Raw genomic sequence first — 17868 nt, 5'->3', positions numbered from 1 at the left:
CGCCACCAAACAGCGCAGCATGTGAATCGGTGAAACGGAGGAACGGGAGCAATTTCCTTCCCCTCCGTTGGCGACAGGGAGGAACATCGTTTTTTCCTCCCTTTCTCCTCTCTCTTTTTTTTTTTTTTTTTATTGAGTGAACAAGCTTATCTGAGTAAAAAGTCAGAAACGAAAAACGTCAAATCCCTATCACGGCGGCTATGTACTAACGAAAGGCGTCTGTTTAGCGCAACAGACGATAGATGGCGGCACATAAGATCGCAGGCGGTTAGAGGGCCTGTATTATAGACATAATTAATTAATCAATTAAATAATTTTTGAAAGATATCCCATTCTGTGCTCCGTCCCATTTGTTTACCCTTTCGTGCGAAGAAAATGTACAGCGAGTGCCCCACTGCTCGATGGGGGTCACGTGGTTTATGTGCCGCATTTGCAATACGAGCTACGAGCAGGCGACGATCGCGTTGATCGTTTGCGAGCGTCTCCGCCTTTCTATCTGCTCCTCTCATTGCCACGCGCAAGCACAGAGCATGCGCACGTGCGACCAATCGGCGCGGGAGGCGTCCGCCATTAAAGAGCAAACGCTCCCCATGTTTCGATCTGCACCCCCTCTACAATCTAGGCTCTCTATCATGCAGTATGCTTGTGCCGTGCCGCGGTTGCAGTCGATAACATGGCACATGTGTAGTTGGGGGGGGGGGGGGGGGGGGGATTGCCGGCGTTTGTTTAGTCCTTTCTCTCCCTTCGGCTTCTAGAAAGCTGTAATCCAAACTGCCAGTCGGATGTAGAAGTCCTTTCATCCATTGACTCCCAACCTGCGCTGCTGTAAAATTTTGTAGTTGTTTATGCTTCGACCGAGAAAAACGCGAAGAGGCGGCCATGTCGTGTTCGCGCTAACCTTGTCTCGCAGTGTATCGTTTGCATCAATAGGGAGGTTTCGTAGACCGTGTTTCCACCTCCGCGAAGCCCTCCGCAACGAAGAAGCCGCTGCTGCGCCTGCGCGCCGATAGCCTTGACTGTAGAGTTCCAAGTATCGTAGCGGGTTGCGGAGAGCCGTTGCGGGACGGCGAAAACCATCTACGAAAACTCCCTAATGTTTCGGCCGACGTGTGGACACGGGCTCCTAAGCTTCGTTCGTTCGTTTCCTTTCGCTTGCGGCAAGCCGGAAAGTGGTGAATTTTGAAAGCGGCAACCGCGAGCGTGCTCTCTCCAGTCGCCAGTTGTTTTCCTCGTGTTGACGCTGTGACGTGGAGGTTAGCGGAAAGCGGCGTGCGACTGACGTAAGTCGGCGGGCCGCAGCCTCCGGGCGCGGTTTCATATGACGCCCCGCTACCCCTCTCGCTGGGGAGAGCGAGCTCTTTTCGCCTCTGCAGCCTCGGAAAGCGGTGCGCGCCGAAATGTTCCGCAAGGAAGGCGAAACGAAAAGAAGAAAACGCGGAAAGAACGTTCCGTAAGTCATGATTCTGAAGTGTATATATACTCAGACTCAAAACATAAGAAAAGAGAGGGAAAAAAAAGTATTTGCGAAACGGTCAGTGGAGTAGCGACCTCATCTGGGCTCTACAAATGCTTAAAAAAAAAAAAAGTTTTCTTTGAACGTTTAGGGTTCCACTACAGAGTTAGTTTAAGTCCTCTGTGTTTTTAGCGAGTTTAGCTGAATGTGAATTAATAGCATTTCCGCGATGAAGGCCAAGCCCATCTGTACAGGAGGTATTCACTGGGCGCCATATTTGAGGGCGATATTTAGATTTGTTCTTTTGTGGTGTTGTTCTTGCTGCCGTTTGTTTTGCCACTGTAGGGGGCCGGAGGCTCGTCAAGCTGTTCCTTTGCAGCTTTTTTCTCCCGCCTCCCCTTCATCATTGATGAGAAATAAAACTATTATTATTATTATTATTATACTCGGAACGAGCTCACATTAATAGGCTGCTAAGTCCAACAATCCTTATGGCGTGGAATGCACGCGTCAAAAAAGAACCGTGGAAGCTCGCCGTCAGCACGGGCTCAGCAGTCGCGTGCACAGCTATGGCAGCCAGCGAATACTCTATAGGGAACCACAAGACCGCGGGTGATGGAGGCAACAACTGTACTTATATATATATATATATATATATATATATATATATATATATATATATATATATATATATATATATATATATATATATATATATATATATATATATATATATATATATATATATATATATATATATATATATATATATATATATATATATATTTATATATATATATATATATATATATATATATATATATATATATATATAGGAACGTCGTTTTTTGTATTGCATAAATACACTTTATATCGCGCAGAGCTTAGTTTTAGACGAACGTGCATGGTCCTCAACATTGGGTGCAGGTGCCAAATTTTAACCTTTATAAATTAATAATGCCGTCCGCCGAAGCAAAAATGGTCCCTTTCCCACAATATAGCGTGGCAAAGCCCGTGGTAATACAAAAATGTGATGCGTCACAGAAACTTGGCACATATATGTCAATTCTCGGTGGCGTGAACGTCGCCGCTCGAAATGCATTTGTTTATCATTAAGACGCGCTGGTCGAATAGTGTGCACCACCTGAATGCCAACGGGTCGTTGTATTCCTTGTGTTCTAAAGTGTTTACGGTGAAGAAATCGCATCAGATCATAAAGTGAAGCGTGAATTGTATTACGCATCACCAGAGTGTCGAACCGAAAGTTTTAATCAGTTCGGTTTGCTTCGGGTTCGGGTTCATGGCTTTCAGTTCAGTTCCGCGGTTCAGCTTCAGGGAGCAAAAATAGCGGTTCGAGCCGGTTTGAACGGAATCGAAAATATATCTTCTGTGTCGCTATATATATCGTGAAATATAGTTAATGAAATATACGTTTCAAAATATTCGCCCCCTTTTTTCTTTTTTTTCTTTTTTCTTTTTGTTTGTTTGAAAACAAACATCGGGTAGCCATGGCACACTTCCGGTCTGCGTGTACTTCCTAATTTTGTACTCAGCATTCTTTTACCATAAGAGTAAATTACGTCCAAAACTGCTATAAGCTACCGTTCCCCAAAGAGAGCGCGTAGATTTCATCCCGCCAAATGCTGCAAACCCCGTCGCCTAGTTCAGGAGCGGAAGTGTTTGAAGGACACTGACACGGTATTTATGCTCGCCAATGGTTTTTATTTGTACATGACATATGAGAGCCCAACTACCCAGAACACAATTCGCGGCTCGAAATTCGTTTTCTTTCCTCCCGAAAACCGCCGATCGAGAACAGGCCGGTTCGAGTCGCGCTCATTTTCTTCTCCGTGGTCCCGTGCCGTTCTCTATGGCTTAGACAAACACACCAAATATAATCAAAACAGACATCAAAACAGACATCATCAAAAACAGACACTCAATATTAAAAAAAAAAAAAAATATTTGATACCCATTTTTTGTGGCTTCTAATAATTGGAATTGGTTGATTAAAAAAAAAAAGTTTCACAAAGAACCGGAAGCGCTCTGTGCTTTCTCTTCGTAATTCTCAACATGGCGTCGTATCGCGGGAGTCCCGTGCTGGGCGGCTGAACGAAGTATACTAAGCGATGACGGCGGACGACGGGCTTCTGAACTGTTGTTCACGGTACCGGCGAATCTGGCTTCGATAGAGAAATCATTTACTGATCAAAACAATCAGGATTTGTTTCGTACAAGACGTCTGACCACCACGCTGATTCGCGCGAACCGCCGAGTTGCCGCCCCTTCTCCGTGCTGAAGTCATCGATCGTCTTATGAACACGAAGTGTTTAGAGCTTGAAAAACGCACAAACGTCAAGCACGATGTGCTTAAATTTTGTGTTTTTCGAGCGACGAGCGAGTTTTCCGAATGCTTCGCACAGTTAAAAAAAAAAAAAGAAAAAAAAAAGCAGTTGGGAGTAGCCACGTGACTTCAGGCAACTCCCTCCTCCTCTAAATTTCTTTTTCGTCCCCAGTCCAGTTTCGGTTTCGAGCAGTTGCGCTTTTTAACCTACGGGACGATGTAGCAATGAATTGATTGGGCAGTCTTCCCACTCTATATTAGAGCCCCAGTCAAAAAAAAAAAAAAAGTGGGTGTGTCAATGTTTTTGTTTTAAGGGCTATTTGCCCTTAAAACAAAGCAAACTAGCAAACCAGTCGCGGAAACCCGAAGAAAGACCAATATGTAACAGCTTCGACAGCAATAAATTGTGATCTACGAGGTCAAACGCCTTCGAACAGTCAAAATAAATAACATCAACTTGACCACGGGACCGAACTATAGGTTGTGCGAACTCTAGAAGGTTAAAAGATTCGTTTCAACAGATCGTCCACGACGAAAAACGTGTGCTGATTTGGACTGAGTGTCAGCTTAAAATGAAAACGCACACGCTTAAAAATGACTTTTTCAGAAACCTTCGAAAAAGCAGAAAGCAATGCAATCGGTTTGTAGTTATCGATACACATGGAGCTTCCGAATTTGTGTACTGGCACAACCAAAAGAGTTTTCCAGGCTGACGGGAATATACTTATTATTAAGGACATGCTAAAAATGTGATGCAGTACAGGAGTCAAGATATCATAGCACCCTTTAGCAATAAAGGTTGTTGGAGCATGTGAAATCGCGCGGTTGTTGGAGCATGTGAAACCAAACGTTGCGATCGCGAGAACTCAACTCGGGCTCATGACAAACATGGGCATCGTCATGACGCGACGTCATGACAATGCTCATGACGTCGCGGTGTCCCGTGACTCGCGGTGCGAAGCCACGTCACACCGCCATGTGACGTCAGGGTGCCAACAACGCTAATAAATCTACAGTGACGTTCTTAATTTATATTGACTGCATAGATGGCTAAATTACTTTTCGAAAGTAATTAAATTACATTACTAATTACTTGCCTGCAAAATGTAAAAATGTAACTAAATTACATTAAAAATTACCGAAGTTCATAAGTAATGACATTACATTACAATTACTTTTGAAAAGTAATGCCATTACTTTGAAATTACTTTGCAATTACTTCTGACAGAAATGTCTGTACATTTTATTTACAGCATACACATATATTTACAGTACACACTCAGAACTCTGCAGTGCACCGCAAGAGCAACTGTGACCCGAAGTGAGCGTCAGAAAGGTTTCCACGCTTAAAAGACAAAGTGTCGTTTGCCATACTGAAAAGACGCTCTATTGGTGCAGATGAGGGCAGGGCTGTGTTGTACATGATAAACATCTGTTTCACCTTGGGATATGTCTCGAAGACAGTAAGCTCAGCAGTGCCGCTTTTCATCCAACGCTCAAGTTCATCAGTTGATGGCTGGGGTGTCCTGTTCTTATCTTGAAAAGGCCGTCATCCGTGTCGGTGACTTCCGGCGTCTCGCTAGCTTCCAAGGTCTCTTCTCTGGGAAAGACTGCCTCGTAGTGGCGCCGGACCAGCTGCCACTTCTGCTGCTTCAATTGCTCGTCCCCAAGCCACGACGACTTGAAACGAGGGTGTGTGGCGGCTGCAATGACGTAGTCGGCGTCCTCCAGGTGATTTTAAAACCTGGAACAATAGCAGGATTGACGGGTGTCAATGCTTGTGGAGCCTATGGGCTTGTTCAGAAAGATTACTGACGCATCGCTCAAGACCACCCAAAATATAGTGTCTTTTTTAAACAAATCTGCACATGCTATACTGTATACATTAATAGACGCGGGTCATGGCAAGCCCCCAACATCTTAACACCCCGAAGCCTAAGGGATTGCGGCATTTTCCGATAAGAATGTCGAAGAAGGAAGCAGGAAGCGTGAACATATTAAGCCATATCCTGCGTTTCTTAGCTGCCAGTAACTATAATCCCGAAGCCGACAGAAGAAATTAAAAATGCGAAGGGCGCTGCGATAGTGAGGAAGCATTCAGTGTTCCTGCGCACTTTAGGTGCTTTAATCAAACCGCTATTTGGTCTTCGTCATTTGCTGAACGCGTTTCGCAGATCGTAGCGGTTGGCCCTTTACATACTGTGCGAAAAAAGAAAAGCACGTATTTTTAGAGCCTAGTAGCACAAGAATACCACCGTTTTTCATTAAAGAGTAGGACTGTTAATAACACACCTTTTTGCGACTCCACCTTTAAGTGCATCAAGGAGTGGCCTGCAATACTTCAATTCCCGCGGGCTGTGAAGGGAGCTCTGAAGCGACCACAACGTCGGTAGAAGGGCGCCCATGTACTGTTAACATGAATACCCCGCTATGTGGACACCTTTTTCGGGGACAAACTGAGAAAATACATGCCTTCTTGTCTTTTTATTATGGACAACTCACATTATGGACGATTTTTTGGAGGAACGGAGGTGTCTATATTAACGAGGCATCACTGTAGATATGTTTCTCATTTCAATATGGATAAAACTTTCCTGGAGTCTCCTCGCAAAACGTTTGCGGTTCAATAACGCAGTGCTTAAGACCAGTAGAGAGCTCAAATAAAAAAAAATGTTTAAGAACTGAAAAAAATGATGAAAGATCTGTTTGTGTTGTCCCAGTTTTAATTGTTTTATTCTTTCTTCATCCATTAAAAAAAATGCTTTCCAATTTCTAGAAGAAAATAAAAATTGGAAGAAATGAGAAGGTCCGATTCTTCGAAACTTTACCACACGCCTCCTTGACATATTTCAGATACTTTTTACGTGACTCGTTTTACAGGGTGCCTCGTAAAGAGTGCTTGCTCCTTACCTACAGTCGATCCACACAATAAAATAATTTCTGAATGTTTGACTGTGAACGAACCACTATGCGAAAGTTCATACGAGTAAGTTGCGAAAAATGGCGGGCCAAACCAACGTGCTAAAATTTCCAAATATCTGACCGTTATTTTAAAAAGACAATGGTAATTGTTTATTTTGTCATTTATTTACACGTATACTGCTCTAACCTCCTTTTGGAGGTTGTAACAGAAGTGGTTAAAATAGTTATTTGCACCAGAAGTAAAAAAAATAAATAAAAACAGAACGACGCGAAAATTTTTAGTACAAAAAGTATGCACAGAAATGCATCATTAGTCCTTTTACGAACATCTTTCCAAAGAGTTCACAAATAAATCAACTGATGCCGAATTTACATGTGCTTCAGAAAGTCTATTCCATTCCTCGATGGTACGTGGGAAAAACGAAAATTTATTAAAGTTACTTCGACACAAAAAGGGAACAAGAGCCTTATGAAGATTCCCTCTGGCACGAACAAGTCCAGAAATTAAATACTCTGTATGTCTATGTTAAAGTCACCGTTTAACATACAATAAACATTTTAGTCTCGCTCTAAACGACTAGTCGACACAAAAATCAATTTGAGCGATTCCGTAAAGTGGGGCAACAGATTCGATTCTCTTGTATTGGTTATATACGAAGCGCAGTGCAAATCTCTGCCCCTCCTCTAATTTTCAGTGTTAGTAGCTGCGGGCGGATCCCACACTTGGGAAGTACGGTATATTCTAGGACAGTCTTTACCAGAGATTTGTATGCTGTGAGCTTTATATCAGAAGAACGTGCTTCAAATTGCGCTTCAAGTACCACAGTTTGCCGTAAGCTTCCCGAAAACCATAGTCAACGTGTAGATTTCCCCTTTTTATTTACCGAAAAAAAAAAAAACACTCCTGGTATTTTAATCCCTGGAGAAGGGGGAACAAAGAACAAACCCAAATCTCCAAAACACAACTAGGTGACTGATGTGCGACCGAAAAAATTCGCCTGGTCCTGGTATCGAACCAGGGACCTCTCCATCTCCAATGGAGAGGTTCCTACACCAGGCGGAATTTTTCGGTCGCGCACCAGTCACCTAGTTGTGCTTTGGAGATTTGTGTTTGTTTGTCCCCCTTGTCCCCTTTCTCCAGGGATTATTATCGTCATTCTTGTCCAGCTCGCTTGCGCCTTTGCATTAATTGCATTATCATTATGGTATTTGTACGTGGCGATACATTGCAGAAAATTATTATTAACATAGTAAGAGAAAATAAGTGCCGAAACCTTTCTAGAAAAAATAATCTATACACATTTTTTTTTAAATCTTGAGCGGCAGCTAACAGGCCGAGCACCGCTCGGGCATTCGTTCTAGAGAGCGGTTAAATAACCACTGATCGTTTACGCTTTTCACTTCTTGAAACAAAATAGTCATCAACGTAAAATCTGATATCGACACCAACGAAGTTTTAAACGTCATTAATAAAGATAAGAAATAAAAGTGGACCCGAGACTCCCGACAACACGACTGCTATTTCACTGAATTATACGTTATCATCTTGTTTAAAGAAAACCAACAATGAACTTGGAAAATGTGTTATTGTCAAATGACTTATGTCTGCAAATTTAGAAGGCTATGTCCGTGTTAGCCCACTAAAAACGAATAAAACGTTATTCCCATGTAATTTCCGTTTTTTTTTTTTTTTTACGCTTAATTCTCTAGACACCAGGGCAAAATGCAGGTGTTAATTCGAGCTGTCAAATCGAATCCAATGGTACGGTTTATCAGACAAATATAACGTTCACGACACAAACAAATTGTTCACACCTGATTTTTTTTTTCTGAAATAAGTTATTATTCCATGAGTTTATACTCTTTGCGACAAACTTCGAACGACGGAATATCAAGAAAATGAAAAGGACTGGTTGTTTATAAGTCAGTTAAGTTCGAGTGATATGTATAGGTGAGAAATTCAGAAAGCTGATTGCTTTTCTAAACTGACATTGATTGGCTATAGTAAAAATCGCCGCTTTGTTAAAAAAAAAATCACACTCTTTAATGAAATGTAAAATTCACAGGGGTCTACAGACAGGGCCAGCGTATAAAAATAAACCTTGCAGTTACCACCATAGAACTCCCTGTCTTAACTGCAGCATATTTCGTTTTTCTCTTTTTTCTTTGTGGAATTGGAGAATCAGTCAGCAACAAAATTAATGGCATTCCACAAATACGCTACAGGGTGTTTTCACGTGACGTCAATCCGCCATTTTCTTGTTAGATGCCAGCGTGATGAAGCCTATAGGACTCAGTGTACTACGTACTTGATGGTCTCAAGTGAATCCTTCGAACGCTCGCCTTCGGCACGCGCCAGGCAGCTTGCAAAAAAGAAAACAAAAATTGTGGACATAATGAAGTCAATGAAAACACCCTATAGGTATTAATACCCGTGGGTGTGAACTGGACCAAACACACAATTTCGGAATCAAAGTAATGCGCCAGTCTCCATGGGCATATCAAATGGAATGAATGCCAGACACCTATGAAAGAAGAGACGAACCAGCACGCAGCGTGCCGCTGGGTGCTGGTTCGTCTACGCGCAGAGTCAGGATCGCGAGCTGATGCACCACTCGTCCACATGACTTGGGCATGAATGCACTTTTTACATGTTTGTGAGACAGGGGTCTGACTCGAGTCGGGTCGCGTGCTGCCTGGGAGACGTAAGGGAATGATTAACGCGGATTGCCCGGCCCTCGCTCAGCTTCTCCATCAGCATAATCCAACACAAAATGAAATTGACACGAAATGCGAATTCGTCGAGCCTTTCGTATCGTCAGAATTCGTCAATGACTATATGTATAATCCTCTAGAGTGGTGCGCCCTTTGGGCTTTAAATTTCAATTCGGCCTTGTGTGAAAACTGAAAACTAAAAAAAATTCTTAACCCAAGCGAGGAAGACTAATAATAAAGAAAACAGCATATTTTTATTCGGGGTTGTTTCCAATATAGACATACAATCACTGAAGAAAATGCCCTCCCCGCAGTGCAACTGAAACCCTAAGCGATCGCGCCGAATGCAATCGCGCTCCTTCCAAGCATCACCATTATCGGTTATATTATCTCGTGTTCCTAGAACCTGTACGTCTTTATCATATGTCTACCTTTCCATTCCTCACTCTCTTCATCGCATTCGGGAAGGCATTTTGAAAGATCCATTTGACGGCAAACCCAAGACAACAGATCACGACGACGACGGAAAACAGAAAAACAAGTATGGTTAAAAAAAATTCGAAACAAAATACACGCTGCACATGCGCACACACACGCCCTGCCGCTACGACTGGTCCGGAACATGTCAGGCTCAATTCCCTTCTATCAGATCGGAGGCGAAAGCAGTGTGCTTGTGTGTGGAATGGGGGGGGGGGGGGGGGGGGGGGGGGGGGGGGGGGGTAGGGGGTAGGGGCGGGCGCACGCCGTTCGGGCATGCCTGGAGAGGACGCAATCGACGGCGAAATCGGTCCCGCGGCGCTCAGTCCAATTTATGGAATTCGTTAACGCCGCGGTCTGGCCTCCCGACAGAATCCGAAGGAAGGAGCGGGCCTTGGCCCACTTCCCCAAATGGGAAACTTTCAGCGGGCCGCCGCTGGCCCGGCCACTCCTTCTCACGTCCGCGCCTTTCCCCGCGGCAATGAGGACCGGCCAGAGATTCGGCCTTGAGAGGGAAAGATGCGGGCACGACGACCTACGCTGGCCGGCTCGCCCAACCTTCGCGCCTCGCCGAACTCCCTGACCCTGAGAGCAGATTTTTTCGGCTATTTAGGCGGTCGACGCTCGCGAAATCGAAGTTTTCACTGGTCCTTTTGTCGCCCTCCAAGGACGGCAACTTCTTTATTAATTTATTTTTTGCAGGGGGGGGGGGGGGGAGGGAAGCATGAGGCAAAGGAGGTATCTGACAGTTGAATCGCGGGTCAGGTAAATCGATCGAGGATGTTCGGTCCGCGACCAGCGTGTCTAAAGAAAGGCCACTGGGCTCGGCCGCACGCACGCGAACGACTCGGTGTCAAGGAGAACGCGGACTGGATGATTGTCCGACAGCCTAGGACGTGTTGGTAGGGGGCTGAGGAGAGAGACTCGCTGAGGGAAGTTCAGTTTATGACGAGCAGGTTTCTCTCAAATCGATTGAATCGGAAGAAGAAATGAGCACTCTGAAGACTGCGGGGACTTTCTGTAATCACATAACAAGAGCTGGTGCCGACGATTCAAAGGGAAGAAAGAAAGAAAAAGGTGAGCTTAGCTTAGCCATTACCCATTGGCCATTGTTGTTCTCGTTTTGACGCTAATCTCTATGTCTATTTGCTGGATCGCATTTGACCAGCTCCGCCTATGGACGGGAATGCGGCCACGATCGGCCATCTTTTTGGTCGAGTTATATTATCTCTAGTTATCATAGTAATATGGCGGACACCGCTATGGCGGCAGGCTGCGATAAAAATAGCCGTGGGTCTAGAACACTGTACCGTGGGTGATATTTCGTGCTAGATTGAAGTCCTTCGACGAAGCAGATTCTTGAAACTCGGCGTGAGCGGTAGCCTCATCTTTGAGGACCCTGCGAAAGTTCTACGAAAGCGCAGCACCGGGGGAAAGCAGTGCAGCTCGCATCGAAAGCAGACTCCGTACCGGCGTCTGCTTTCGCTGATTCTTTCGATGCGACTTTCGATGCGTGCTGTGCTGCTTTTCCCCGGTGCTGCGATTTCATGAAACTTTCACCGGGTCCTCAAAGATCGGGCTACCGTTCACGCCGGGTTTCAAAAATATGCTTCGTCGAACAATTTCAATCAAGAACGAAATATCACCCACGGCTATTTTTATAGCAGCCTGCCACCACAACTGCCACAACGCTGTCTGCCATATATGAATAATAGTGGCTGCACCAGCTGTGCATTGGCTAGAGGTAGTATAACTCTACCAAAAAGGATGCCCGCCAGTGGCCGCATTCGCGGAGCAGGCAAACGCGATCCAGCAAATAGACATAGAGATCAGTGCGTTTTGAGAAGTGATGATACTGATTACGGAGCGGAACAAATCAGCCCTGTGTATTCGCAGCTTTTACGGCCTATACGGGGCGCACAAGTTCCTATCAAAATGGCTGTCATCTGGATGGTTGTCATAGAAAACCAGTACGAGGTTGGGAGTGTGAGAGACGCGGAAGTAATATTAATTTTGTGAAATGCGAGCGATATCAGGGCCCTCATTCGTAATTCCGCGTCAGAAAGGTGTAAGCAAGCACCTTCATTCTGAGGCCGATCATCCAGGATCTAGAGAACGCGATTGTCACACTGCTGTACCACCGTCGCTGCAAGCTGCGACTCTTCGAGGCCACTCAGTCAGAGAAAGGCAGCCGCACTATTTCTTTTCTCAGAACTGCCATTGAGAGGTGTCCATTGGGTGTCCCCGAGACGAGTCGGTGTTCACCAAGCTGAAACTGGAGTAATTGCCTCCAGTACGAGGGCACGAAGTCGCTGCTTTGAAACGCTCTTCCGCAGAATGAGCGCCCCCGCGCTAGAAATGCACGCCTCAAAGCCAGGAGCCAGGGCCATATCGCGAAGGGGGAACGGAGTATACGCACGGTGACGAAACCCGGAGATGTTGTTTGAGAAGGGTCTCTTACATTCAAATCTTCACTAAAGCGTTTTGGTTGAGTTTTACACATAGCGTAAAAGGTTAGAAGCCCAAAATTAAATGGTAACTACGCTGCGCACCGGTGCCATATAATCTATATATTAATGGTTCTTTAATGTGGAGGCTATGTGGACTTGTCAAATATTCCGTTCACCCTTAAGCTGAGACTACGAGGGGAGCTACGTGTCCGCCTAACCAATCAGCCGCCTCCCTCTTATCACCTGCCCTGGCTCTACGCGTGTGAGTATGGCCGGGAGCGTGATGACGTCACCAAAGAAAGGTATATGATTGGCCCAACCAGGACATAGCTCTCGCTGTAGTCTCAGCTCGGTGGTGAACGGAGTATAGTAGTGCGGAATTGTAAATGTCCTTCATGTTGGGAAGCGAACTGCTGGCATTCGGATAACCTTAGCGAGACACAGCGTTTTAATGACGTCATTATTTCATTCGTTTGCATGTTCGCATACATGCCAACATGACGAGCTAAAGAAAGTAGCCATTTTTTTTTTCAGCGGCCGCATATAGATTGTTTTTGTATACGGACAGTTGCCATGTTTAAATATGACGTAGTTGGGTTGGGCGATAAAAACTAAAGGAAACAGCTGAAGCATAACTACAATGAAAAGTACAGCCAAGAAAAAGGCAGATATATTGCCACGAATTCCTTGATTTCTAGTGCCTCCCAATCGGCAAAAATTTTGTTTGCTCTTTGTCCCCAACTCAGCTGTGCCAGAATTCAATATGGCGGCCAGAAAAGGCGTGCCAGCAGAACTACGTCCTGACTGCTAAGTACCAATATAAGCGATTGTGAAGTGTGAGATGTGTTACATTCCTATAAGGGTATTCATTTTATTTAATTGAGTACGAGACAGTTCACTCAAAAATCATAAATCGCGATGCTTTACTGATTCGTCATCCTCCTTGACGCGTACACTTAAAAAAAAAAAAAAAAAAGCCGGTGCGTCTACTTTCCCGCACAACACACGGAGAGCCAATCACCACAACTTACGGAGGCTGCTCAGCGGATGACGATGCCAAAACATATGTTTAGACCAAAAAACAGTCTGAGTTGTGACATTAAGCAATGCAAGCGTAACGTTTTGCATTGCTCAATGTCACAACTCAAGACTGCGTTTTTTGGTGCAAAAATATGTTTTGGCATCGTCATTCGCTGAGCTGCCTCCGTAAGTTGCGGTGATTGGCTCTGTAAGTGTTGAGCAGGAACGTACGCCCACAGGCTTTTTTTTAGGCAGTTTTGAGCAACATATGAAAAGCAGAATCCGGAGTTTTCTTTTCAGGCGGGAAGCTTGGCAGAAAAGATGTTTCATTCGAGTTTCTTCATGGCACAAATTTCTACTAGCTCGCGTTTGTCTCTGCCAGCTGCTTACCAAAGCAATTTATTTACGGTTTCAGGGTGTGGCGATTTACGTTGTTTAACAACGATGCGTTCTGAGCTAAACATATCCTTTCACGTGGTACAGAAGCAGCTGAAACACAAGGTTCGCGATTGTGTACTTGGAAAATATCCGTCTTTGTGGCGCAAAGTTTCGCCAGCCATAAAATTTTTTATGTTGAGTTTGACAGCGAAAAAGATGATACGTAAGACAACTCCAAAAAAGGGTCCACTTTGGATCGGGGTTACAAAATAAGTCGCCGATTAATTTTACAGGCCTAATAATAACTCTAGCCCTAGCAGTGCCGCTCTGTGTTTGGAATAATTGTTTGTTCCGCAGACACGATCGTATTTACAGCGTGAAGAATCAACGATCGGCAGCGGCCAGAAAAGTCGAATAAACACCTATATGCCCGTGCGAAAAAAAAAGCAATATATATATATATATATATATATATATATATATATGTTTTTTTTTTTTCTGCCGTTACCACATTCTAAGAAGCATCTGCGTGTCTACTTACCCGCAAAACACTCAAAGAGCCAATCTCTGCGATCTATGAAATCTGCTCAGCGAATGATGAGGCGGAACACACCTTTAGACCTGAAAATGCAGTCTGCGCTGTGGCATTACGCAATGCAAAGCGTCATGCTAGCATTGCGTAATGCCACAGCACATACTTCATTTTGCGGTCTAAGCGGATGTTTCGCCTCATCATTCGCTGAACTGATTTCGTAGATTGCAGAGATTGGCTCTTCGAGTGTTTTGGGGGTAAGTAGATGCGCCGACATTTCTTAGAGTGTATAATACTCTGTTACAACATAAGGTCAGCAGTATATTCTCCGCCTTCAGCATGCGCTCGTTGCCTGTGGGCGTGTTTCGCGTTCGCTGAAGTGTTATCAAACACTCTAAAAAACGTTTGTGCGTCTACTTTCACGCACAACACTTGGAGAACCAATCACCGCAACCTACGGAAGCAGCTCAGCGAATGACAATGCCGAAACATATGTTTAGACCAAAAACGCAGTCTGAATTGTGACATTACGCAATGCACAACGTCACGCTTGCATTGCTTAATGTCACAACTCAGACTGCGTTTTTTGGTCTAAACATATGTTTCGGCATCGTCAGTCGCTGAGCTGCCTCCCTAAGTTGCGGTGATTGGCTCTCCGAGTGTTGTGCGGGAAAGCAGGCTCACGGGCTTTTTTTAGAGTGAAGGTAGAAAGTTCGCGCCGGAGGCGATGACTTACGGTATTCGTGCACTGTGCCCGTTCCCTAACATCTTAAACAATTATTGGCAGCGTGGCTCAGCGGCGAATGATTCTGCAGCAAGTTGAGAGTGTTTCATGACATAAAATGTATTGTTCTTAGATGAATGATCTGCTGCCATCGCCAACCAAACTTCTGCCGGTCGACTTGGCGGGCCATGCGAAGATGATTCATCGAAATACATTGCAATATTTCAGTTTGAATTTGACATCCTTTGCATGAATATTCGCATGCCTACCTACAGTATCGCGACAAATTTGTGGGAGCCGAAATTAAGTGTTTTCTTTTGGTTACAGAGTCAAGACATTCAGCGAGACTTTTGAGCCAACGCAAAAAGAGGTACGGAGTATAACTTCTTTTTTTTTTTTAATTATAATACAGGAACAAACAAGCGCGCTCCTCCCCCCCCCCCCCCCCCCCCCCCCCAAATCGGAAAACTCGTCTTTCAAAAATTGGCAACGTTTTTGTTGCTTTTTTTCGTTTTCGTTTTTTTCACGTGCAATTTCAGCGGTCGCGGACGAACGGCTTTCTGTATCGCGTTTTCCCAACAAAACAAAAGGCAACTAGGAAAAAATACAGAAAACAACAGCAGGGAAGTCGCGTTTACGCAAAACCTCTCCGACACACATACTATTCAAAACGGCAGGAGCAGGGCCAACGAATGAATAAAAAAAAAGTCTCGCGAGGCGAGAGAGTTGGACGCCGGCAACCGAGTTGGACAAGTGCGTCGGCGCGTTCCTCCGACGGCAAGGAAAAGGGATCGTCCGCTGCTGCTCGCGTCGGGCTCTGGCGAGGGTCAGCAGGGCGGCTCGCAGTGTGCCCGCGGTGGGTGGGTGGGGGGCCCTCGGCGCGGAGTAGCGTCGGCTAGAAGACGACGATCAATAGGCCCCCGCGGCGGAAGGGTCCTGCGTGGTGGGGCGCCCAAGCGGGGGCCAGGTGCATGTGGGGCCCATCGATCGCGCCGATGCGGTGTGACGTCAAGCGGCGTTGCGCTTGCGCGTCGGCAAGCGCCGCAGCGCGCGCCGCTCACGTGCCATCGCCGCGCAGAGGATCGCCGGCAGGAAACATGTGCGAGCCGCGAGCGTTCGGCCGGCTGACGGGGGAAGCCTCCCGCGGATAGCGGGGCCACGAGGAAATGCCGGAAAGGCAGCAGCGCGTGCACGCGGCCGGCTTCCCGATCTGGGTCATCGCGGGGTTGTGCCGGCTTTCACTTTCCCTCTCGTTGCAGCGAAGCAGCGGCACCTGAGTGCTGCCCGTCAGTTGGACACGGTGGCGCGTCGCGCGTAGAGGGCATGTTCATCAGCGGCGACTCCGAAGATCGCGCCGTGCTGGGCGTGCTCTCGCGGACCGACCTGTTCCTGTCGCTGGAGGAAGTGCCGGCCGAAGAGTCGCTGCTGGGGCCGTCGGCCAACGGCGGCGTGGTCGAGCTACTAGAGCGCAAGCCGGAGCTCGTCGAGACCCCCTGGCGCGAGCCGGAGGAGCCGCGGCAGGAGAAGCCCGAAGAGAAGCCCCCTCCCGGAGATGGCCCGTGCGCCGCGGACAGCCCCGTTGTCAGACTCAGGCAGCCGCACAGCCCAGCGGTGGCCTCGGCTGGGGAGCCGCTGCTCGATGTCAACGGCAGGCGACCCGAGGCGCACCGCAAGTTCCTGGTCGAGGTGCGTCTCGAGGAGGCGTCCCACAAGAAGGTGCCCGAGCGCTGGGACGTGTGCCACTTCAGCGCGCTGCCCAAGTGGCTGCAGGACAACGACTACCTGATCCACGGCCACCGCCCGCCGCTGCCGTCATTCCGGGCCTGTGCACTGTCCGTGTTCCGGGTGCACACGGAGACCGGGAACATCTGGTCGCACCTGCTCGGCTCGCTGGCCTTCGCCACCACGGGAGCGCTGTTCCTCTGGCGTCATAGCCTGGCGCTGCCTGAGCAGGCCGTGTTCGGCGCCTTCTTCTTCTGCGTGTTCCTCTGCTTCTTCACGTCCACGCTGTATCACACCATGCACTGCCACTCGGAACACGTGGGCAAGTTCTTCAGCCGGCTAGACTACTGCGGCATCGTGAGCATCGTGGCCGGCTGCTTCACACCCTGGATCCACTTCCTGTTCTGGTGCGAGCCGCGGACCAAGCTCTTCTACCTGCTGCTTGGCTACCTGCTCTGCGTGGTCACCATCAACCTGACCATGTGGGAAAAGTTTGGCCGCCCCCAGTTTCGGCTCCTCAGGGCCTCCATCTTCACGGGGCTGGCCATCAGCTGCTCCCTGCTGCCGGGCGTCCACTTTGTGGCCGTGCACGGCCTCTATATGGCCTTTGTCGAGCTCGCCTACGGCTGGCTGCTGGGCATGTCGCTCGTGGCCCTGGTCGGCGTCGCCTTGTACGCGCTCCGCGTGCCCGAGCGCTACTTCCCGGGCCGCTGCGACATCCTCTTCCACAGCCACCAGTTCTTCCACCTGGCCGTCATCGTGGGCGCTTACGTCCACCTCAGGTGCCTCTGCGTCATGGCCCTGTTCCGGCACCAGGCGGGAGCCGAGTGCCAGCCCTGACCCGCTGTGAGTCGTGGGAGCCGGCGGACCAGCAATAGCAAACACTGTGATACTTGCCCACCCGGACGCATTCGAGGGCCCCCGCACCCCCCCAGGGCTCATCCTGCACGCGCCTATACACAGACGATATACATTTCTATTTTGCATACTTTTATATTGCTCGTCACGTGCTAGGTTTTGGTCGCATCCCTCCCCTCTTGGTTTCCAAGGTAGAGCCCCTGTGAGCCGCTCTCTTTTGTAACATAGCTTCCTCTGTCACTCTAGGCTGTGAGCCGAACGGTTGGCGCTAAA

At 47.2% G+C, this 17868-nt stretch overlaps 1 protein-coding gene across 1 annotated transcript; it reads left to right on the top strand.

Annotated features, from left to right (window-relative positions):
- The first annotated feature begins 16338 nt into the window (after window positions 1-16338).
- On the top strand, window positions 16339-17577 carry LOC115317939 (adiponectin receptor protein 2). Its single transcript, XM_042287444.1, has one exon. The coding sequence runs from the start codon at window positions 16339-16341 to the stop codon at window positions 17575-17577; it is 1239 nt and encodes a 412-aa protein (XP_042143378.1).
- The last annotated feature ends 291 nt before the right edge of the window (window positions 17578-17868 follow it).

The sequence above is a fragment of the Ixodes scapularis genome, unplaced genomic scaffold (assembly GCF_016920785.2).
Source record: "Ixodes scapularis isolate PalLabHiFi unplaced genomic scaffold, ASM1692078v2 PGA_scaffold9__187_contigs__length_104089568, whole genome shotgun sequence".
Classification (NCBI taxonomy): Eukaryota; Metazoa; Arthropoda; class Arachnida; order Ixodida; family Ixodidae; genus Ixodes; species Ixodes scapularis.
This window is presented reverse-complemented; position numbering and strand designations above follow the sequence as displayed.

Bases quoted from the DNA above. Each gene is read 5' to 3' on its own strand.
- LOC115317939 (XM_042287444.1), top strand. From the start codon at position 16,339: ATGTTCATCAGCGGCGACTCCGAAGATCGCGCCGTGCTGGGCGTGCTC.